Raw genomic sequence first — 24,623 nt, forward strand, 5'->3', positions numbered from 1 at the left:
AGGAAAGTTGTTAGAAGCAGTGAAAAGTTTTTATCGAGGATGTAAGGCATGTGTACGTGTAGGAAGAGAGGAAAGTGATTGGTTCTCAGTGAATGTAGGTTTGCGGCAGGGGTGTGTGATGTCTCCATGGTTGTTTAATTTGTTTATGGATGGGGTTGTTAGGGAGGTAAATGCAAGAGTTTTGGAAAGAGGGGCAAGTATGAAGTCTGTTGGGGATGAGAGAGCTTGGGAAGTGAGTCAGTTGTTGTTCGCTGATGACACAGCGCTGGTGGCTGATTCATGTGTGAAACTGCAGAAGCTGGTGACTGAGTTTGGTAAAGTGTGTGGAAGAAGAAAGTTAAGAGTAAATGTGAATAAGAGCAAGGTTATTAGGTACAGTAGGGTTGAGGGTCAAGTCAATTGGGAGGTGAGTTTGAATGGAGAAAAACTGGAGGAAGTGAAATGTTTTAGATATCTGGGAGTGGATCTGGCAGCGGATGGAACCATGTAAGCGGAAGTGGATCATAGGGTGGGGGAGGGGGCGAAAATTCTGGGGGCCTTGAAGAATGTGTGGAAGTCGAGAACATTATCTCGGAAAGCAAAAATGGGTATGTTTGAAGGAATAGTGGTTCCAACAATGTTGTATGGTTGCGAGGCGTGGGCTATGGATAGAGTTGTGCGCAGGAGGATGGATGTGCTGGAAATGAGATGTTTGAGGACAATGTGTGGTGTGAGGTGGTTTGATCGAGTGAGTAACGTAAGAGTAAGAGAGATGTGTGGAGATAAAAAGAGCGTGGTTGAGAGAGCAGAAGAGTGTGTTTTGAAGTGGTTTGGGCACATGGAGAGGATGAGTGAGGAAAGATTGACCAAGAGGATATATGTGTCGGAGGTGGAGGGAACAAGGAGAAGAGGGAGACCAAATTGGAGGTGGAACGATGGAGTGAAAAAGATTTTGTATGATCGGGGCCTGAACATGCAGGAGGGTGAACGGAGGGCAAGGAATAGAGTGAATTGGAGCGATGTGGTATACCGGGGCTGACGTGCTGTCAGTGGATTTGAATCAAGGCATGTGAAGCGTCTGGGGTAAACCATGGAAAGCTGTGTAGGTATGTATATTTGCGTGTGTGGACGTATGTATATACATGTGTATGGGGGGGGGTTGGGCCATTTCTTTCGTCTGTTTCCTTGCGCTACCTCGCAAACGCGGGAGACAGCGACAAAGTATAAAGAAAAAAAAATGTTCTGGAAGGTTTTTTTTTTTTTTTTTTATACTTTGTCGCTGTCTTCCGTGTTTGCGAGGTAGCGCAAGGAAACAGACGAAAGAAATGGCCCAAACCCCCCCCCCCCCCCATACACCTGTATATACATACGTCCACACACGCAAATATACATACCTATGCAACTTTCCATGGTTTACCCCAGACGCTTCACATGCCTTGATTCAATCCACTGACAGCACGTCAGCCCCGGTATACCACATCGCTCCAATTCACTCTATTCCTTGCCCTCCTTTCACCCTCCTGCATGTTCAGGCCCCGATCACACAAAATCTTTTTCACTCCATCTTTCCACCTCCAATTTGGTCTCCCTCTTCTCCTCGTTCCCTCCACCTCCGACACATATATCCTCTTGGTCAATCTTTCCTCACTCATTCTCTCCATGTGCCCAAACCACTTCAAAACACCCTCTTCTGTTCTCTCAACCACGCTCTTTTTATTTCCACACATCTCTCTTACCCTTACGTTTCTCACTCGATCAAACCACCTCACACTACACATTGTCCTCAAACATCTCATTTCCAGCACATCCATTCTCCTACGCACAACTCTATCCATAGCCCACGCCTCGCAACCATACAACATTGTTGGAACCACTATTCCTTCAAACATACCCATTTTTGCTTTCCGAGATAATGTTCTCGACTTCCACACATTCTTCAAGGCCCCCAGAATTTTCACCCCCTCCCCCACCCTATGATCCACTTCCGCTTCCATGGTTCCATCCGCTGCCAGATCCACTCCCAGATATCTAAAACATTTCACTTCCTCCAGTTTTTCTCCATTCAAACTCACCTCCCAATTGACTTGACCCTCAACCCTACTGTACCTAATAACCTTGCTCTTATTCACATTTACTCTTAACTTTCTTCTTCCACACACTTTACCAAACTCAGTCACCAGCTTCTGCAGTTTCTCACATGAATCAGCCACCAGCGCTGTGTCATCAGCGAACAACAACTGACTCTTTTCCCAAGCTCTCTCATCCCCAACAGACTTCATACTTGCCCCTCTTTCCAAAACTCTTGCATTTACCTCCCTAACAACCCCATCCATAAACAAATTAAACAACCATGGAGACGTCACACACCCGTGCCGCAGACCTACATTCACTGAGAACCAATCACTTTCCTCTCTTCCTTCCTGGAAGGAGGTAAATGATAATATATTTATTTATTTATTTTTTAATGATAATAATAATGATAATAATAATAATTATTCCCTCAACTGCCACATTACTCACCTTTGCATTCAAATCACCCATCACTATAACCCGGTCTCGTGCATCAAAACCACTAACACACTCATTCAGCTGCTCCCAAAACACTTGCCTCTCTTGATCTTTCTTCTCATGCCCAGGTGCATAAGCACCAATAATCACCCACCTCTCTCCATCAACTTTCAGTTTTACCCATATTAATCGAGAATTTACTTTCTTACACTCTATCACATACTCCCACAACTCCTGTTTCAGGAGTATTGCTACTCCTTGCCTTGCTCTTGTCCTCCATTTGAATGCAAAGGTGAGTAATGTGGCAGTTGAGGGAATAATTGGTATACATGGGGTGTTCAGTGTTGTAAATGGAAATGGTGAAGAGCTTGTAGATTTATGTGCTGAAAAAGAACTGATGATTGGGAATACCTGGTTTAAAAAGCGAGATATACATAAGTATACTTATGTAAGTAGGAGAGATGGCCAGAGAGCGTTATTGGATTACGTGTTAATTGACAGGCGTGCGAAAGAGAGACTTTTGGATGTTAATGTGCTTAGAGGTGCAACTGGAGGGATGTCTGATCATTATCTTGTGGAGGCTAAGGTGAAGATTTGTATGGGTTTTCAGAAAAGAAGAGTGAATGTTGGGGTGAAGAGGGTGGTGAGAGTAAGTGAGCTTGAGAAGGAGACCTGTGTGAGGAAGTACCAGGAGAGACTGAGTACAGAATGGAAAAAGGTGAGAACAATGGAAGTAAGGGGAGTGGGGGAGGAATGGGATGTATTTAGGGAATCAGTGATGGATTGCACAAAAGATGCTTGTGGCATGAGAAGAGTGGGAGGTGGGTTGATTAGAAAGGGTAGTGAGTGGTGGGATGAAGAAGTAAGAGTATTAGTGAAAGAGAAGAGAGAGGCATTTGGACGATTTTTGCAGGGAAAAAATGCAATTGAGTGGGAGATGTATAAAAGAAAGAGACAGGAGGTCAAGAGAAAGGTGCAAGAGGTGAAAAAAAGGGCAAATGAGAGATGGGGTGAGAGAGTATCATTAAATTTTAGGGAGAATAAAAAGATGTTGTGGAAGGAGGTAAATAAAGTGCGTAAGACAAGGGAGCAAATGGGAACTTCTGTGAAGGGCGCAAATGGGGAGGTGATAACAAGTAGTGGTGATGTGAGAAGGAGATGGAGTGAGTATTTCGAAGGTTTGTTGAATGTGTTTGATGATAGAGTGGCAGATATAGGGTGTTTTGGTCGAGGTGGTGTGCAAAGTGAGAGGGTTAGGGAAAATGATTTGGTAAACAGAGAAGAGGTAGTGAAAGCTTTGCGGAAGATGAAAGCCGGCAAGGCAGCAGGTTTGGATGGTATTGCAGTGGAATTTATTAAAAAAGGGGGTGACTGTATTGTTGACTGGTTGGTAAGGTTATTTAATGTATGTATGACTCATGGTGAGGTGCCTGAGGATTGGCGGAATGCGTGCATAGTGCCATTGTACAAAGGCAAAGGGGATAAGAGTGAGTGCTCAAATTACAGAGGTATAAGTTTGTTGAGTATTCCTGGTAAATTATATGGGAGGGTATTAATTGAGAGGGTGAAGGCATGTACAGAGCATCAGATTGGGGAAGAGCAGTGTGGTTTCAGAAGTGGTAGAGGATGTGTGGATCAGGTGTTTGCTTTGAAGAATGTATGTGAGAAATACTTAGAAAAGCAAATGGATTTGTATGTAGCATTTATGGATCTGGAGAAGGCATATGATAGAGTTGATAGAGATGCTCTGTGGAAGGTATTAAGAATATATGGTGTGGGAGGAAAGTTGTTAGAAGCAGTGAAAAGTTTTTATCGAGGATGTAAGGCATGTGTACGTGTAGGAAGAGAGGAAAGTGATTGGTTCTCAGTGAATGTAGGTTTGCGGCAGGGGTGTGTGATGTCTCCATGGTTGTTTAATTTGTTTATGGATGGGGTTGTTAGGGAGGTGAATGCAAGAGTTTTGGAAAGAGGGGCAAGTATGAAGTCTGTTGGGGATGAGAGAGCTTGGGAAGTGAGTCAGTTGTTGTTCGCTGATGACACAGCGCTGGTGGCTGATTCATGTGTGAAACTGCAGAAGCTGGTGACTGAGTTTGGTAAAGTGTGTGGAAGAAGAAAGTTAAGAGTAAATGTGAATAAGAGCAAGGTTATTAGGTACAGTAGGGTTGAGGGTCAAGTCAATTGGGAGGTGAGTTTGAATGGAGAAAAACTGGAGGAAGTGAAGTGTTTTAGATATCTGGGAGTGGATCTGGCAGCGGATGGAACCATGGAAGCGGAAGTGGATCATAGGGTGGGGGAGGGGGCGAAAATTCTGGGGGCCTTGAAGAATGTGTGGAAGTCGAGAACATTATCTCGGAAAGCAAAAATGTGTATGTTTGAAGGAATAGTGGTTCCAACAATGTTGTATGGTTGCGAGGCGTGGGCTATGGATAGAGTTGTGCGCAGGAGGATGGATGTGCTGGAAATGAGATGTTTGAGGACAATGTGTGGTGTGAGGTGGTTTGATCGAGTGAGTAACGTAAGGGTAAGAGAGATGTGTGGAAATAAAAAGAGCTTGGTTGAGAGAGCAGAAGAGGGTGTTTTGAAGTGGTTTGGGCACATGGAGAGGATGAGTGAGGAAAGATTGACCAAGAGGATATATGTGTCGGAGGTGGAGGGAACAAGGAGAAGAGGGAGACCAAATTGGAGGTGGAAAGATGGAGTGAAAAAGATTTTGTGTGATCGGGGCCTGAACATGCAGGAGGGTGAAAGGAGGGCAAGGAATAGAGTGAATTGGAGCGATGTGGTATACCGGGGCTGACGTGCTGTCAGTGGATTGAATCAAGGCATGTGAAGCGTCTGGGGTAAACCATGGAAGGCTGTGTAGGTATGTATATTTGCGTGTGTGGGCGTATGTATATACATGTGTATGGGGGGGGGTTGGGCCATTTCTTTCGTCTGTTTCCTTGCGCTACCTCGCAAACGCGGGAGACAGCGACAAAGTATAAAAAAGAAAAAAAAAAATAATAATAATGATAATAATAATAATTTTGATTTTCCAACTCTTAAGTTACTTGAATCTCAAGGCTGTTTAGAAAGGAGTTTTGTTTCAGATGCCAAAGCCCACTACTGTATTTTCACTCAAAAATCAATGTATTTTTTTCCCCAAAGAAAACATGAAATGCCACCATTTTCATATATTGTTCTTAACAATACTAGTATTGGGAGGGTTATTGTCAGCATCATAGTGAGCCAGCACTTCATTAGTTGTCAAGTTGCACTTCTCTGACCCAGGTAGCTTTTTTTTTTTTTTCTTCCTCACCTCCACATTGACTACTGGCATTCTGTCCACGAACATAGTCTCTCTTTGTCACACATAACACTTGACAACACTCAAGTCACAGCTCATTCTTCATGACTAGATTTTCCATTGGTGAGCATTATGTGTGAGGCCTGCCTTTTGGCAAAATGGTAGGAGTAATAGATTGAAGCTGTAGGTAGGAGCATTTATGCAGGAGCATTAGGTAGTTGTAGTAGGTAGGAACATTATGTAGCCCCTGCAAACACTGTGCTAGAGTTGTTCAGTAACAGTGGCCTGTTAAGTCTGAGGCACCAAAGGCTAGGAAGTGACACTGGTGTTTACTTGTTATGGAAACTCCTATTGCTATAGCCACTCCTTTTAGGGAGTTCCAGGAAGGAACAGGCATTAGAAATATAGATAGACAACAGTTTGTGAAGACTTCTTGTTGCTGATGTGTTACGAGTGGAAGTTGGACAGCCACTGAAGCCATTAGTCTCTAAGCCTTCTACATTTCAAGTTTCCAGTGAATAGTCTTGTGCTGACATACTTGCAAACATCTTTTGAAATTACTCTTTCCTCATAAAAATCCTCACACTTTGCAAGCCTAATGTCACTCCTATTACTCCATTCCACTCTAAAGTCCTACTATTTATTATTTTGCTTCATACTAATTGGATTGCGTGTTAGTTGATGGGCATGTGAAAGAGAGACTTTTGGACGTTGGTGTGCTGAGAGGTGCAACTGGAGGGGTGTCTGATCATTATCTTGTGGAGGTGAGGGTGAAGATTTGTAGAGGTTTTCGGAAAAGCGGGGAGAATGTTGGGGTGGAGAGAGTGGTGAGAGTAAGTGAGCTTGGGAAGGAGACTTGTGTGAGGAAGGACCAGGAGAGACTGAGTGCAGAATGGAGGAAGGTGAGAGAGGAGGACATGGGGGAGGAGTGGGATGTATTTAGGGAAGCAGTGATGGCTTGCGCAAGGGATGCATGTGGCACGGGAGGTGGGCAGATTGGAGGGGGTAGTGAGTGGTGGGATGAAGAAGTGGGATTGTTTGTGAAAGAGAAGAGAGGCATTTGGACGATTTTTGCTGGGAAATAATGCGAATGAGTGGGAGATGTATAAAAGAAAGAGGCAGGAGGTCAAGAGAAAGGTGCAAGAGGTGAAAAAGAGGGCAAATGAGAGTTGGAGGACAAGGGGGAGGAGTGGGATGTATTTAGGGAAGCAGTGATGGCTTGCGCAAGGGATGCATGTGGTGTGGGATGTGGGCAGATTGGAGGGGGTAGTGAGTGGTGGGATGAAGAAGTGGGATTGTTAGTGAAAGAGAAGAGAGGCATTTGGACAATTTTTGCTGGGAAATAATGCGAATGAGTGGGAGATGTATAAAAGAAAGAGGCAGGAGGTCAAGAGAAAGGTGCAAGAGGTGAAAAAGAGGGCAAATGAGAGGGGGGGGTGAGAGAGTATCATTAAATTTTAGGGAGAATAAAAAGATGTTTTGGAAGAAGGTAAATAAAGTGCATGAGACAAGGGAACAAATGGGAACATCAGTAAAGGGGGCTAATGGGGAGGTGATAACAAGCATTGGTGATGTGAGAAGAGGGAGTGAGTATTTTGAAGGTTTGTTGAATTTGTTTGATGATAGAGTGGCAGATATAGGGTGTTTTGGTCGAGGTGGTGTGCAAAGTGAGAGGGTTAGGGAGAATGATTTGGTAAACAGAGAAAAGGTAGTAAAAGCTTTGCGGAAGATGAAAGCCGGCAAGGCAGCAGGTTTGGATGGTATTGCAGTGGAATTTATTAAAATATGGGGTGACTATGTTGTTGACTGGTTGGTAAGGATATTTGATGTGTGTATGACTCATGGTGAGGTGTCTGAGGATTGGCAGAATGCATGCATAGTGCCATTGTACAAAGACAAAGGGGATAAAGGTGAGTGCTGAAGTTACAGAGGTATAGGTTTATTGAGCATTCCTAGGAATTTATGCGGGAAGGTATTGATTGAGAGGGTGAAGGCGTGTACGGAGCATCAGATTGGGAAGAGCAGTATGGTTTCAAGTTGTTAGAAGCAGTGAAAAGTTTTTATCGAGTATGTAAGGCATGTGTATGAGTAGGAAGAGAGGAAAGTGATTGGTTCTCTGTGAATGTCGGTTTGCGACAGGAGTGCGTGCTGTCTCCATGGTTGTTTAATTTGTTTATGGATGGGGATGTTAAGGAGGTGAATGCAAGAGTTTTGGAGAGAGGGGCAAGTATGCAGTCTGTTATGGATGAGAGAGCATGGGAAGTGAGTCAGTTGTTGTTCGCTGATGATACATCGTTGTTGGCTGATTCAGGTGAGAAACTGCAGAAACTGGTGACTGAGTTTGATAAAGTGTGTGAAAGAAGAAAGCTGAGAGTAAATGTGAATAAGAGCAAGGTTATTAGGTACAGTAGGGTTGGGGGACAAGCCAATTGGGAGGTATGTTTGTATGGAGAAAAGCTGGAGGAAGTGAAGTGTTTTAGATATCTGGGAGTGGATTTGGCAGCAGATGGAACCATGGAAGCAGAAGTGAGTCGTAGGGTGGGGGAGGGGGTGAAAGTTATGGGAGCGTTAAAAAATGTGTGGAAGGTGAGAACGTCATCTCGGAAAGCAAAAATGGGTATGTTTGAAGGAATACTGTTTCCGACAATGTTATGTGGTTGCGAGGCATGGGCTATAGATGGAGTTGTGCGGGGGAGAGTGGATGTGTTGGAGGTGAGATGTTTAAGGACAATATTTGGTGTGAGGTGGTTTGATCGAGTGAGTGGTGAGAGGGTGGGAGAGGTGTGTGGTAGTAAGGAGAGTGTGATTGAGAAAGCGAAAGAGGGTGTTTTAAATTGGTTTGGTCACATGGAGAGAATGAGTGAGGAAAGATTGACAAAGAGGATATATGTGTCAGAGGTGGAGGGGAACGAGGAGAAGTGGAAGACCAAGTTGGAGGTGGAAAGATGGAGTGAAAAAGATTTTGAGTGATCAGGGCCTGAACATGCAGGAGGGTGAAAGGCATGCAAGGAATAGAGTGAATTGGAACAATGTGGTATACTGGGGTCGACGTGCTGTCAGTGGATTGAACCAGGGCATGTGAAGCATCTGGGGTAAACCATAGAAAGTTTTGTGGGGCCTGGATGTGGAAAGGGAGCTTTGGTTTTGGTGCATTATACATGACAGCCAGAGACTGAGTGTGAAGGAATGTGGCCTTTGTTGTCTTTTCCTAGTACTACCTCGCGCACATGCGGGGGGTAGGGGGTTGTCATTTCATGTGTGGCGGGGTGGCGATGGGAATGAATGAGGGCAGACAGTATGAATTATGTACATGTGTTTATATGTATATGTCTGTGTGTATATATATATATGTATACGTTGAGATGTATAGGTATGTATATGTGTGTGTGTGGACATGTATGTATATACATGTGTATGTGGGTGGGTCAGGCCATTCTTTCATGTGTTTCCTTGCGCTACTTCACAAATGCGGGAGACAGCGACAAAATATAATGAATAAATAAATAGATACTAATCTCATACCTGGTTTTCCCTTTCTAAAGGTATCTTCATCTTTCATCCTTTTTAATTCATTGTTTATTCTTCAAACTTTCTATTCACCATTGTGAATCTGCATTACATGTTGAAAGGGTTCCAGGCATACTGCTTTAGTCCAGGGCCACATGCCCCTTTTGTGGGAAAAATCTGCTGAAACCAGGGTCCCCATCCCTATCTCAATAGGCAGGTAAAATTTGTAAGGATACCCAATGCTGTCAAGACATGCTGCCCTCACAATCCTTGAGTGGGAATTACATTTCAAAGATACATTTTACTTATGCAGTCAGTATTGTTCACTAGTTTGTAACTGGAAATGAATATTTTAATTTATATACTTTGTTTTTATTTTAGATTCTTGGTTATCGTGAAGTGCAAGCAGGCAACATCCTTTATGCCATAATAAAGGGTTACAGTGAGCATGGCGCTGAGGTGGCTGTAAGCAAGTTTGTTGATGGTCACATCCCTTTCCTACACCTCACAGACTCATCCATGAAACATCCTCAAAGAAAGTTTAATGTTGGTGATACTGTAAGGGCCAGAGTCCTCAAGGTAAATTTACAGGGACAGCATGTAATTCTTACATGCAAAAAACATTTAGTTGAGTCCAAGGAGCCAATTGTGACAGAATATACAAAGGATGTTGAGGGTGTATTAACTGAAGGATGTATTGTGAAAGTTTATCATTCAGGTTTGCTGGTCTCGTTTTACAATGATGTGAAAGGATTTGTTTCCAAGTCATATGTCAGCACAGAACCTGTGGACAATCTTGAGAAAGTATTTACTGAAGGTCAAGTGGTAAGATGCAGGATTGTATCAGTAAATCCAGAAAAGAAAAATATTTTGTTAAGTTTGATCATTCATGGAACTACGCCATTTGGTAAGAAAAACAAGAAGGCGAAGTTGATAAGGGAGATACGGGTAAGAGATAAAGTTGTCTGCATAGTGAAGGAAATAAGAGAAGATATTATCAGGGTCAGGATCAAAACAAATGATTGTGAGGCTGAAATTCCTGTGTACCACTTATCTGATGACATCGATAATAGCAGATTGATAAAAGAACTTTTACGTGAAGGAGATGAGATTCACAACGCTGTTGTGTTCAGAAAAAATGTTACTACAATTACTCTAACCCTTAAATATTCTGTGTACCACTGGGTTTCCTGTGTCAGTGATGATGCACTCTTAGATAGTAAGTTCATTGAACATGAAAGTTTCCCAGCATCTGTAACTGAAATCCGAACTTATGGATTATTTGTGTCGATTCCTTTGGGTGACCAAGGGTTTAGAGCCTTTGTGCATGTAAAGAACTTGACTGACTCTGTGAACTGCTTTCAGTGCACAGATCTTGAAATTTATATTGGGCAGAGTCTATCAGTTGTATACAAGGGTATGGATGAAAAGAACCGTCGAATTTTCTCCTCTGCTCATAAGGATAATTTAAGAAACACCACACAGTCAAGTATTCAGTTGCTGCATAGCTATTTCAGGGATGAAGATATAATTAGAAATGGTTTGATGAAACATATTGGCAAAAAAACTTGTCTTGCTAAGTTTGATGTTGGAGTCAAACTAAAAGGAAGAGTAAAAGTTGTTACACCTATAGGCATTATTGTGACAGTGGAGGACAAAGTTACTGGAATATTGTCCCCTGATCATCAGGATGTCCATGCAAAGGTTGAAATTGGTCAGGAAATAACTACTTGTGTTCTTCATGTGAATATAAAAGAAGAGTGTTTGGAACTAACAGCAAGACCAGACCTTTTGAAGAGTCTGCATACAAAGGAGAACTCAAAGCTTAAGGTTGGAAAGAAAGTTAAATGTGAAGTTTTGCTTGTAAAAAAGAAGTTCATCATGGTTGTGTTGAAAACCCATTGTGTGGGAATGGTTGCATACATGCCATCAAGAAGACACACAAATGATCTCAGTGGTCTGTATGGCCTATACACTGTTGGTCAGGAGTATCGAATGGTGATAAAATACATTGAAGGCACTCTTGTTTTAGGTATTTTGAAGCAACATGATAGAGGTGAAGATCTGAACATTGTTCATGAGCATCCTGCTATTGTGTTTGAAAAAAGTATTGATACCCCAACTGAGGAGGAAAATATGAAAGCAGATACATGCAGTGGAGAAGAAAATTTCCTAGAGAAAATACAAAGAGTTAGAGTAGATTCACAGTCTTCCCTGAACAGTTTGGAGGGGACTACAGTAACCAATGCAGAAGGTGATGGAAAGAATAAGGGAAAATTAAAGAACTTGATGAGTGACAGTATCCCTCAGATTGATGAGGAAAAGTTGGCTGTAATCCAAAGAAGAAGGATGCTAGAAAGAAAGGAAATAAGATTTTTGGAGCAACAGAAAAAGAAGATTGAAGCTGCCAATAAACATGTAGACGATGTCGTCAACACGGATACAGTCAAGAGGATAGCTCCAGAAGGTCAACAAAGACTTGAAGCTGTCTATGACTCAGCTGTGGAAGATCCAGATGCTGTTAAAGAAGTGGAAGAGCCTAAGGTTAGTGTGCTTTTTTCATGGATATGGCTTGTTGAACAGCAGGATGTGATATAAAGAATGTGTGTCAGTAGAGAGAAGATGGTGATTTTTATAACTAATTGGTATTTTGAGGAATTATTTTAGGATTTAATATGTATTTGCGTTTACAAGGTAGTGTAAGGAAACAGACGAAAGAAATGGCCCAACCCACCCCCATACACATGTATATACACATGTCCACACACGCAAATATACATACCTACACAGCTTTCCATGGTTTACCCCAGACGCTTCACATGCCTTGATTCAATCCACTGACAGCACGTCATCCCCGGTATACCACATCGCTCCAATTCACTCTATTCCTTGCCCTCCTTTCACCCTCCTGCATGTTCATGCCCCGATCACACAAAATCTTTTTCACTCCATCTTTCCACCTCCAATTTGGTCTCCCTCTTCTCCTCGTTCCCTCCACCTCCGACACATATATCCTCTTGGTCAATCTTTCCTCACTCATTCTCTCCATGTGACCAAACCATTTCAAAACACCCTCTTCTGCTCTCTCAACCACGCTCTTTTTATTTCCACACATCTCTCTTACCCTTACGTTACTTACTCGATCAAACCACCTCACACCACACATTGTCCTCAAACATCTCATTTCCAGCACATCCATCCTCCTGCGCACAACTCTATCCATAGTCCACACCTCGCAACCATACAACATTGTTGGAACCACTATTCCTTCAAACATACCCATTTTTGCTTTCTGAGATAATGTTCTCGACTTCCACACATTCTTCAAGGCTCCCAATGTACACATATATATTCACACACACACACACACATATATACACATGTACACAATTCACACTGTCTGCCTTTATTCATTCCCATCGCCACCTCGCCACACATGGAATAACATCCCCCTCCCCCCTCATGTGTGCAAGGCAGCGCTAGGAAAAGACAACAAAGGCCCCATTCGGTCACACTCAGTCTCTAGCTGTCATGCAATAATGCCCGAAACCACAGCTCTCTTTCCACATCCAGGCCTCACAGAACTTTCCATGGTTTACCCCAGACGCTTCACATGCCCTGATTCACTCCACTGACAGCACGTCGACCCCGGTATACCACATCGATCCAGTTCACTCTATTCCTTGCCTGCCTTTCACCCTCCTGAATGTTCAGGCCCCGATCACACAAAATCTTTTTCACTCCATCTTTCCACCTCCAATTTGGTCTCCCACTTCTCCTCGTTCCCTCCACCTCCGACACATATATCCTCTTGGTCAATCTTTCCTCGCTCATTCTCTCCATGTGCCCAAACCATTTCAAAACACCCTCTTCTGCTCTCTCAACCACGCTCTTTTTATTTCCACACGTCTCTCTTACCCTTACATTACTTACTCGATCAAACCACCTCACACCACATATTGTCCTCAAACATCTCATTTCCAGCACATCCACCCTCCTGCGCATAACTCTATCCATAGTCCACGCCTCGCAACCATACAAAATTGTTGGAACCACTATTCCTTCAAACATAGCCATTTTTGCTTTCTGAGATAATGTTCTCGACTTCCACACATTCTTCAAGGCTCCCAGGATTTTCGCCCCGTCCCCCACCCTATTACTCACTTCCGTTTCCATGGTTCCCTCCGCTGCCAGATCCACTCCCAGATATCAAAAACACTTTACTCCCTCCAGTTTTCTCCATTCAAACTTACCTCCCAGTTGACTTGACCCTCAACCCTACTGTACCTAATAACCTTGCTCTTATTTACATTTACTCTTAACTTTCTTCTTTCACACACTTTACCAAACTCAGTCACCAGCTTATGCAGTTTCTCACATGAATCAGCCACCAGCACTGTATCATCAGCGAACAACAACTGACTCACTTCCCAAGCTCTCTCATCTCCAACAGACTTCATACTTGCCCCTCTTTCCAAAACTCTTGCATTCACCTCCCTAACAACCCCATCCATAAACAAATTAAACAACCATGGAGACATCACACACCCCTGCTGCAAACCTACATTCACTGAGAACCAATCACTTTCCTCTCTTCCTACACGTACACATGCCTTGCATCCTCGATAAAAACTTTTCACTGCTTCTAACAACTTGCCTCCCACACCATATAGTCTTAGTACCTTTGACAGAGCATCTTTATCAACTCTATCATATGCCTTCTCCAGATCCATAAATGCTACATACAGATCCATTTGCTTTTCCAAGTATTTCTCGCATACATTCTTCAAAGCAAACACCTGATCCACACATCCTCTACCACTTCTGAAACCACACTGCTCTTCCCCAATCTGATGCTCTGTACATGCCTTCACCCTCTCAATCAATACCCTCCCATTTAATTTACCAGGAATACTCAACAAACTTATACCTCTATAATTTGAGCACTCACTCTTATCCCCCTTGCCTTTATACAATGGCACTATGCACTCATTCCGCCAGTCCTCAGGCACCTCACCATGAATCATACATACATTAAATAACCTTACCAACCAGTCAACAATACAGTCACCCCCGTTTTTTAATAAATTCCTCTGCAATACCATCCAAACCTGCTGCCTTGCCGGCTTTCGTCTTCCGCGAAGCTTTTACTACCTCTTCTCTGTTTACCAAATCATTTTCCCTAACCCTCTCACTTTGCACACCACTTCGACCAAAACACTGTATATCTGCCACTCTATCATCTAACACATTCAACAAACCTTCAAAATACTCACTCCATCTCCTTCTCACATCACCACTAGTGAGGTAATAGTGAGGTAGCGCAAGGAAACAGGCAAGGAATGGCCCAACCCACCCACATACACATGTATACACATAAACGCCTGTACACGCATATATATATACATATACATTTCAGTATATACATAACACATACATATACATATATACACATACTTATTCATACTTATTGCCTTCATCCACTCCCATCGCCACCCCACCACACATGAAATAACATCCCCCCTCTTCCCCTACTAGCAAGGTAGTGCCAGGATAAGACAAAAAAAGACCACATTTGTTCACACAGTCTCTAACTGTCATATGTAATGTACCGAAACCACAGCTCCCTTTCCACATCCAGGCCCCACAGACCTTTCCATGGTTTACCCCAGACACTTCACATGTCCTGGTTCAATCCATTGACACCATGTCAACCCCAGTATACCACATCATTCCAGTTTACTCTATTCCTTGCACACCTTTCACCCTCCTGTATATTCAGGCCCCAATCGCTCAAAATCTTTTTCACTCCATCCTTCCACCTCCAGTTTGGTCTCCCACTTCTCGTTCCTCCACCTCTGACTCGTATATCCTCTTTGTCAGTCTTTCCTCACTCATTCTCTCCATGTGTCCAAACCATTTCAACACACCCTTTCCTGCTCTTGCAACCACACTCTTTTTATTTCCACACATCTTTCTTACCCTTTCATTACCTACTCGATCAAACTGCCCCACACCACCTATTGTCCTCAAACATCTCATTTCCAACACATCCACCCTCCTTCTTACAACCCTATGTATAGCCCTTGCCTCACAACCATATAACATTGTTGGAACCACCATACCTTCAAACATACCCATTTTTGTTCTCCGAGATAACGATCTCACCTTCCACACATTTTTCAATGCTCCCAGAACCTTCACCCCCTCCCCCACCCTGTGACACTTCTGCTTCCATGGTCCCATCCGTAAGTCCATTCCCAGATATCTAAAAACTTCACTTCCTCCAATTTTTCTCCATTCAAACTTACATCCCAATTTACTTGTCCCTCAATCTTACTGAACCAAATAACCTTGCTCTTATTCACATTCAATCTCAACTTTCTTTCACACACTTTACCAGACTCAGTCATAACTTCTGCAGTTTCTCACCTGAATCAGCCACCAGTGCTGTATCATCAGCGAACAACAACTGGCTCACTTCCCAAGCCCTCTCATCCCCAACAGACTTCATACTTGCTCCTCTCTCCAAAACTCTTGTATTTCCCTCCCTAACCACCCTATCCATAAACAAATTAAACAACCATAGAGACAATATGCACCCCGTCACAAAACTGACATTCATTGGGAACCAATCACTTTCATCTCTTCCTACTCATACAGGTGCCTTACATCCTCAATAAAACTTTTTCACTGCTTTTAGCAACTTACCTTCCGTGGCATATACTCTTAAAACCTTCCACAATGCATCTCTATCAACCATATTATATATCTTCTCCAGATCCATAAATGCTGCATACAAATTCATCTGTTTCTCTAAGTATTTCTCACATACATTCTTCAAAGCAAACACCTGATCCACACATCCTCTTCTGAAACCACACTGCTCTTCCCCAATCTGATGCTCTGTACATGTCTTTACCCTCTCAATCAATACCCTCCCATGCTATTTCCCAGGAATACTCAACAAACTGATGCCTGTTTAATTTGAACACTCACCTTCATCCTCTTTGCTTTTGCACAATGGTGCTATGCATGCATTCTGCCAATCCTCAGGCACTTCACCATGATCCATACATACATTGAATAACCTTACCAACCAATCAACAATACAGTCACCCCCTTTTTTAATAAATTCTACTGCAATACCATCCAAACCCGCCACCTTGCTAGCTTTTGTCTTCCTTCAAGCTTACACTACCTCTTCTCTTTTTACCAAACCATTCTCCCTGACCCCTCTCACTTCGCACACCACCCTGACCAAAACACCCTACATCTACCACTCTGTCATCAAACACATTCAACAAACCTTCAAAGTACTCACTCCATCTCCTCTCTTCATCACTACTTGCTGTTACCTCCCCATTTGCCCCTTCACCAATGCTCCCATTTGTTCTCTTGTCTTATGCACTTTATTTACCCAGTTCCAAAATATCTTTTTGTTTTCCCTAAAATTTGATGATACTCTCTCACCCCAACTCTCATTTGCCCTCATTTTCACCTCCTGTCCCTTTCTCTTGACCTCCTGCTGCTTTCTTTTATACATCTCCATGTCATTTGCACTACTTCCCTGCAAAAAATCGTCCAAACGCCTCTCTCTCTTCTCTTTCACTAACAATCTTACTTCTTCATCCCACCACTCACTACCCTGTCTAATCTGCTTACCTCCCACCTTTCTCATGCCACATGCATCTTTTATGCAAGCCAACACTGCCTCCCTAAGTACATCCCATTCCTCCCCTACTCCCCTTACATAATTTGCTCTCACCTTTTGCCATTCTGCACTCAATCTCTCTTGATACGTCCTCACACATCTCCTTTCCAAGCTCACTTACTCTCACCATTCTCTTCTCCCCAGTATTCTCTCTTCTTTTCTGAAAACCTCTATAAATCTTCACCTTTGCCTCTACAAGATAGTGATCAAACATCCTTCCAGCTGCCCCTCTCAGCACATTTAACATCCAAAAGTCTCTCTTACATGCCTTTCAATTAACACATAATCCAATAATGCTATCTGGCCATGTGTTCTACTCCTGTGTATATACTTATGTATATCTGTCTCTTTAAACCAGGTATTCCCAATCACCAGTCCCTTTTCAGCACACCAATCCACAAGCTCTTCACCATTTCCATTTACAACATTGAACACCCCATGTACACCAATTATACCCTCAACTGCCACATTACTCAGCTTTGCATTCAAATCATCCATCACTGTAACCCGGTCTTGTGCATCAAAACTGCTAACGCAGTCACTCAGCTGCTCCCAAAACACTTGCCTCTCATAATCCTTCTTCTCATGACGAGGTGCATAGGCACCAATAATCACCCATCTCTCTCCCATTCCCAAACCACTCTTCCCCTTTACCCTTAAGCTTTGTTCCTTTCATAGCCAAAACATCCAGGTTCCTTTTCCTCAAACATACTACCTATCTCCTTTTTTCTCATCTTGGTTACTGTTACGAACACGTGTGTGTGTGCCCACATGTTCGTATATATATATATCATGTATGTGTGTCCTTGTGTATGTTGTTGTTGCTATTTCTTATCAGGGCAAGGAGCGATGCCTGAGAATGGCTCGGAGCTTCTGTTCCCACCAAGCGTTAGGCTTAATGATTTACCAGATGGTCATTTGTCCTTGAGCTGTCAATCAAGATTCTGTTAATTCTGTTAATTCTGTTAAGGCAAGAAAAATCCTGGCAAGGTCGCTAATTTATATGTTACGATCTCAACACTTATTCAGGCAAGGTCGCCAGTAACATTTTTTTTTTTTTGTCGCTGTCTCCCGCGTTTGCGAGGTAGCGCAAGGAAACAGACGAAAGAAATGGCCCAACCCACCCCCATACACATGTATATACATACGTCCACACACACAAATATACATACCTACACAGCTTTCCATGGTTTACCCCAGACGCTTCACATGCCCTGATTCAATCCACTGACAGCACGTCAACCCCGGTATACCACATCGCTCCAATTCACTCTATTCCTTGCCCTCCTTTCACCCTCCTGCATGTTCAGGCCCTGATCACACAAAATCTTTTTCACTCCATCTTTCCACCTCCAATTTGGTCTCCCTCTTCTCCTCGTTCCCTCCACCTCCGACACATATATCATCTTGGTCAATCTTTCCTCACTCATTCTCTCCATGTGCCCAAACCATTTCAAAACACCCTCTTCTGCTCTCTCAACCACGCTCTTTTTGTTTCCACACATCTCTCTTACCCTTACGTTACTTACTCGATCAAACCACCTCACACCACACATTGTCCTCAAACATCTCATTTCCAGCACATCCATCCTCCTGCGCACCACTCTATCCATAGCCCACGCCTCGCAACCATACAACATTGTTGGAACCACTATTCCTTCAAACATACCCATTTTTGCTTTCCGAGATAATGTTCTCGACTTCCACACATTCTTCAAGGCTCCCAGAATTTTCGCCCCCTCCCCCACCCTATGATCCACTTCCGCTTCCATGGTTCCATCCGCTGCCAGATCCACTCCCAGATATCTAAAACACTTCACTTCCTCCAGTTTTTCTCCATTCAAACTCACCTCCCAATTGACTTGACCCTCAACCCTACTGTACCTAATAACCTTGCTCTTATTCACATTTACTCTTAACTTTCTTCTTTCACACACTTTACCAAACTCAGTCACCAGCTTCTGCAGTTTCTCACATGAATCAGCCACCAGCGCTGTATCATCAGCGAACAACAACTGACTCACTTCCCAAGCTCTCTCATCCCCAACAGACTTCATACTTGCCCCTCTTTCCAAAACTCTTGCATTCACCTCCCTAACAACCCCATCCATAAACAAATTAAACAACCATGGAGACATCACACACCCCTGCCGCAAACCTACATTCACTGAGAACCAATCACTTTCCTCTCTTCCTACACATACACATGCCTTACATCCTCGATAAAAACTTTTCACTGCTTCTAACAACTTGCCTCCCACACCATATATTCTTAGTACCTTCCACAGAGCATCTCTATCAACTCTATCATATGCCTTCAGAGTTAAGAGTTGTTTTTATTGTGGCAAGGCTGGGCACCAGGTGAGGGATTGCTGGGCTCGAGAGAAGGAATCCAGAGATTCTACCATGAGTAAATCGGTGAATCTCGTCCCAACTTTAGGGCCACTTAGTAAAGTAGGTGAGGCTGTCCCTGCTCTTAGGGAAAAGAGGGGTTGCGAGAGTGTTAATCAATCTGTAGTTAAGGATCCGTTCTGTGGGAACTACAATGCGTTCCTGTCTGAGGGCTATGTTAGTAGATGTGGTGTACGACGAAAAGTGACCGTATTACGGGATTCTGGTGTGCTGCAGTCCCTGATGTTGGATGGCTTGGTGCCGCGAGAAGAGTTTGGAGACCGAGTCTTGCTAGATGGACTGTCGGGTCCCAAGGAAGCTCCACTAGTCGATGTGAGGGTAGAAACAGATCTCTTCACGGGCCATGCTCTCATAGGGGTTGTGGATAGGTTACCTGTCTCAGGTGTGGAATTTGTGTTAGGCAGTGACCTAGTGGGTGGAAAGATGAATCCAGTGCCGGTGTCACTTACAGGCCCGGTGGAGTCCACGGAGGCAGTGCAGCTTGATGAAGTACCAGAGTTAGTCCCCAACCACGATGATGCCAGGTCTATGACAGCTGGCACGGCAGGCCGTGTGCCTGAGGACATAGCCGTTGAAATGCAGGAAGTTAAGACTCTCCCCCCCGACTGAGACCAGCGAGAGGAAGCTGTATGATACCCTCTCCCCTGGTGTAGCCTCTGTTGAGACAGTGGACTTAAAGACTCTCCCTGAGAATGAGGCCAGCGAGAGGAGGCTGTATGATACCCTTTCCCGTGGTGTAGACTCCGTTAAAACGGAGGAGGTGAAGTCTCTCCCTGTGAGTGAGTCTAGTGAGAGGGAGCTCTGTGATACCCTCTCCCCTGGTGTAGACTCCGTTGAGACTGAGGGTTTGTCTCACAACCATTCAAGAGAGAAGACTCTCCATGAGAATGAAATTAGTGAGGAGAAGCTGTGTGATACCTCCTGTGCTAGTTTCGAGTCTGAACGAGATTCAGTGGGTGAGCCTGAGGATTTGTCTCGCGCCCATTCAAGAGAAACTCAGGAACGGAGGACAGTATGGCCTGACAAACGGTCTCGTTTGAGAAGATTTGAGGCGGACGACAAGGTGTTGCTTCAACTACAGCAGCCAGGTCAACCCTTGGCTGTCCGTTCTCAGGGTTCATTGTAAATTTTGCAACAGTTGTAACCCCTCTGACAGATTTATTGAAGAATGATATCAGATGTTTGGAATGAGCAGTGTGAGACAGTCTCTCTTATTAGTTAGGAACCCTACTTTTCAACAGTTTTATTTTGCAGGTTCCAACCAGATTAGCTGTGAATGCCGCCAGTGTTGTAAAGGCTGGTGAGGTCCCCCATGCAGGAGGACAGAGAGAAGGTTGAGCCCAAACAGATAGCCCCACCATAAAGAAGGAACTTTTGTTTTGCTATTTGTATTGTAGCACTTTCTGTATGTGTTTTTCATGCAATCATAGAAGTAACCTTTGTTTTTGCTATTTGTATTATAACACTGTATACTTGTGCCCTTCAGCCAATCACTTTAAGTGCACTGACTACCAACCCCTTTCAAAATGTTCATAAGTTATGGGAACGGAGTCAATATTAAATAGGTGGGCCTTGTTATGTACAATTTATATGTTACATTGTTTTAGCACACCTCACGTGTTAACAGATTGTGTTAGCTGATTGTTTATCCCGCTCTTAAGGTAAGAAAATTCCTCTTCCAGGAATTTTCTCCTTTAAGGAGGGGGGTGTTACGAACACGAGTGTGTGTGCCCACATGTTCATATATATTTTATTTATTTTTTTTATTATACTTTGTCGCTGTCTCCCGCGTTTGCGAGGTAGCGCAAGGAAACAGACGAAAGAAATGGCCCAACCCCCCCCCCATACACATGTATATACATACGCCCACACACGCAAATATACATACCTACACAGCTTTCCATGGTTTACCCCAGACGCTTCACATGCCTTGATTCAATCCACTGACAGCACGTCAACCCCGGTATACCACATCGCTCCAATTCACTCTATTCCTTGCCCCCCTTTCACCCTCCTGCATGTTCAGGCCCCGATCACACAAAATCTTTTTCACTCCATCTTTCCACCTCCAATTTGGTCTCCCTCTTCTCCTCGTTCCCTCCACCTCCGACACATATATCATCTTGGTCAATCTTTCCTCACTCATTCTCTCCATGTGCCCAAACCATTTCAAAACACCCTCTTCTGCTCTCTCAACCACGCTCTTTTTGTTTCCACACATCTCTCTTACCCTTACGTTACTTACTCGATCAAACCACCTCACACCACACATTGTCCTCAAACATCTCATTTCCAGCACATCCATCCTCCTGCGCACCACTCTATCCATAGCCCACGCCTCGCAACCATACAACATTGTTGGAACCACTATTCCTTCAAACATACCCATTTTTGCTTTCCGAGATAATGTTCTTGACTTCCACACATTCTTCAAGGCTCCCAGAATTTTCGCCCCCTCCCCCACCCTATGATCCACTTCCGCTTCCATGGTTCCATCCGCTGCCAGATCCACTCCCAGATATCTAAAACACTTCACTTCCTCCAGTTTTTCTCCATTCAAACTCACCTCCCAATTGACTTGACCCTCAACCCTACTGTACCTAATAACCTTGCTCTTATTCACATTTACTCTTAACTTTCTTCTTTCACACACTTTACCAAACTCAGTCACCAGCTTCTGCAGTTTCTCACATGAATCAGCCACCAGCGCTGTATCATCAGCGAACAACAACTGACTCACTTCCCAAGCTCTCTCATCCCCAACAGACTTCATACTTGCCCCTCTTTCCAAAACTCTTGCATTCACCTCCCTAACAACCCCATCCATAAACAAATTAAACAACCATGGAGACATCACACACCCCTGCCGCAAACCTACATTCACTGAGAACCAATCACTTTCCTCTCTTCCTACACATACACATGCCTTACATCCTCGATAAAAACTTTTCACTGCTTCTAACAACTTGCCTCCCACACCATATATTCTTAGTACCTTCCACAGAGCATCTCTATCAACTCTATCATATGCCTTCAGAGTTAAGAGTTGTTTTTATTGTGGCAAGGCTGGGCACCAGGTGAGGGATTGCTGGGCTCGAGAGAAGGAATCCAGAGATTCTACCATGAGTAAATCGGTGAATCTCGTCCCAACTTTAGGGCCACTTAGTAAAGTAGGTGAGGCTGTCCCTGCTCTTAGGAAAAGAGGGGTTGCGAGAGTGTTAATCAATCTGTAGTTAAGGATCCGTTCTGTGGGAACTACAATGCGTTCCTGTCTGAGGGCTATGTTAGTAGATGTGGTGTACGACGAAAAGTGACCGTATTACGGGATTCTGGTGTGCTGCAGTCCCTGATGTTGGATGGCTTGGTGCCGCGAGAAGAGTTTGGAGACCGAGTCTTGCTAGATGGACTGTCGGGTCCCAAGGAAGCTCCACTAGTCGATGTGAGGGTAGAAACAGATCTCTTCACGGGCCATGCTCTCATAGGGGTTGTGGATAGGTTACCTGTCTCAGGTGTGGAATTTGTGTTAGGCAGTGACCTAGTGGGTGGAAAGATGAATCCAGTGCCGGTGTCACTTACAGGGCCCGGTGGAGTCCACGGAGGCAGTGCAGCTTGATGAAGTACCAGAGTTAGTCCCCAACCACGATGATGCCAGGTCTATGACAGCTGGCACGGCAGGCCGTGTGCCTGAGGACATAGCCGTTGAAATGCAGGAAGTTAAGACTCTCCCCCCCGACTGAGACCAGCGAGAGGAAGCTGTATGATACCCTCTCCCCTGGTGTAGCCTCTGTTGAGACAGTGGACTTAAAGACTCTCCCTGAGAATGAGGCCAGCGAGAGGAGGCTGTATGATACCCTTTCCCGTGGTGTAGACTCCGTTAAAACGGAGGAGGTGAAGTCTCTCCCTGTGAGTGAGTCTAGTGAGAGGGAGCTCTGTGATACCCTCTCCCCTGGTGTAGACTCCGTTGAGACTGAGGGTTTGTCTCACAACCATTCAAGAGAGAAGACTCTCCATGAGAATGAAATTAGTGAGGAGAAGCTGTGTGATACCTCCTGTGCTAGTTTCGAGTCTGAACGAGATTCAGTGGGTGAGCCTGAGGATTTGTCTCGCGCCCATTCAAGAGAAACTCAGGAACGGAGGACAGTATGGCCTGACAAACGGTCTCGTTTGAGAAGATTTGAGGCGGACGACAAGGTGTTGCTTCAACTACAGCAGCCAGGTCAACCCTTGGCTGTCCGTTCTCAGGGTTCATTGTAAATTTTGCAACAGTTGTAACCCCTCTGACAGATTTATTGAAGAATGATATCAGATGTTTGGAATGAGCAGTGTGAGACAGTCTCTCTTATTAGTTAGGAACCCTACTTTTCAACAGTTTTATTTTGCAGGTTCCAACCAGATTAGCTGTGAATGCCGCCAGTGTTGTAAAGGCTGGTGAGGTCCCCCATGCAGGAGGACAGAGAGAAGGTTGAGCCCAAACAGATAGCCCCACCATAAAGAAGGAACTTTTGTTTTGCTATTTGTATTGTAGCACTTTCTGTATGTGTTTTTCATGCAATCATAGAAGTAACCTTTGTTTTTGCTATTTGTATTATAACACTGTATACTTGTGCCCTTCAGCCAATCACTTTAAGTGCACTGACTACCAACCCCTTTCAAAATGTTCATAAGTTATGGGAACGGAGTCAATATTAAATAGGTGGGCCTTGTTATGTACAATTTATATGTTACATTGTTTTAGCACACCTCACGTGTTAACAGATTGTGTTAGCTGATTGTTTATCCCGCTCTTAAGGTAAGAAAATTCCTCTTCCAGGAATTTTCTCCTTTAAGGAGGGGGGTGTTACGAACACGAGTGTGTGTGCCCACATGTTCATATATATTTTATTTATTTTTTTTATTATACTTTGTCGCTGTCTCCCGCGTTTGCGAGGTAGCGCAAGGAAACAGACGAAAGAAATGGCCCAACCCCCCCCCCATACACATGTATATACATACGCCCACACACGCAAATATACATACCTACACAGCTTTCCATGGTTTACCCCAGACGCTTCACATGCCTTGATTCAATCCACTGACAGCACGTCAACCCCGGTATACCACATCGCTCCAATTCACTCTATTCCTTGCCCCCCTTTCACCCTCCTGCATGTTCAGGCCCCGATCACACAAAATCTTTTTCACTCCATCTTTCCACCTCCAATTTGGTCTCCCTCTTCT

At 44.0% G+C, this 24,623-nt stretch overlaps 1 protein-coding gene across 1 annotated transcript in view; it reads left to right on the forward strand.

The window, feature by feature from the left end:
- The window catches only part of Rrp5 (Ribosomal RNA Processing 5), a 151,611-nt gene that overhangs the window by 82,421 nt on the left and 44,567 nt on the right, over positions 1-24,623 (forward strand). The window contains exon 10 of the mRNA XM_071668104.1: positions 9,662-11,824. Coding sequence (XP_071524205.1) covers positions 9,662-11,824 — 2,163 coding nt within the window. The remainder of the gene's footprint in view (positions 1-9,661; positions 11,825-24,623) is intronic.

This window comes from Panulirus ornatus, chromosome 12 (genome assembly GCF_036320965.1).
Source record: "Panulirus ornatus isolate Po-2019 chromosome 12, ASM3632096v1, whole genome shotgun sequence".
Classification (NCBI taxonomy): Eukaryota; Metazoa; Arthropoda; class Malacostraca; order Decapoda; family Palinuridae; genus Panulirus; species Panulirus ornatus.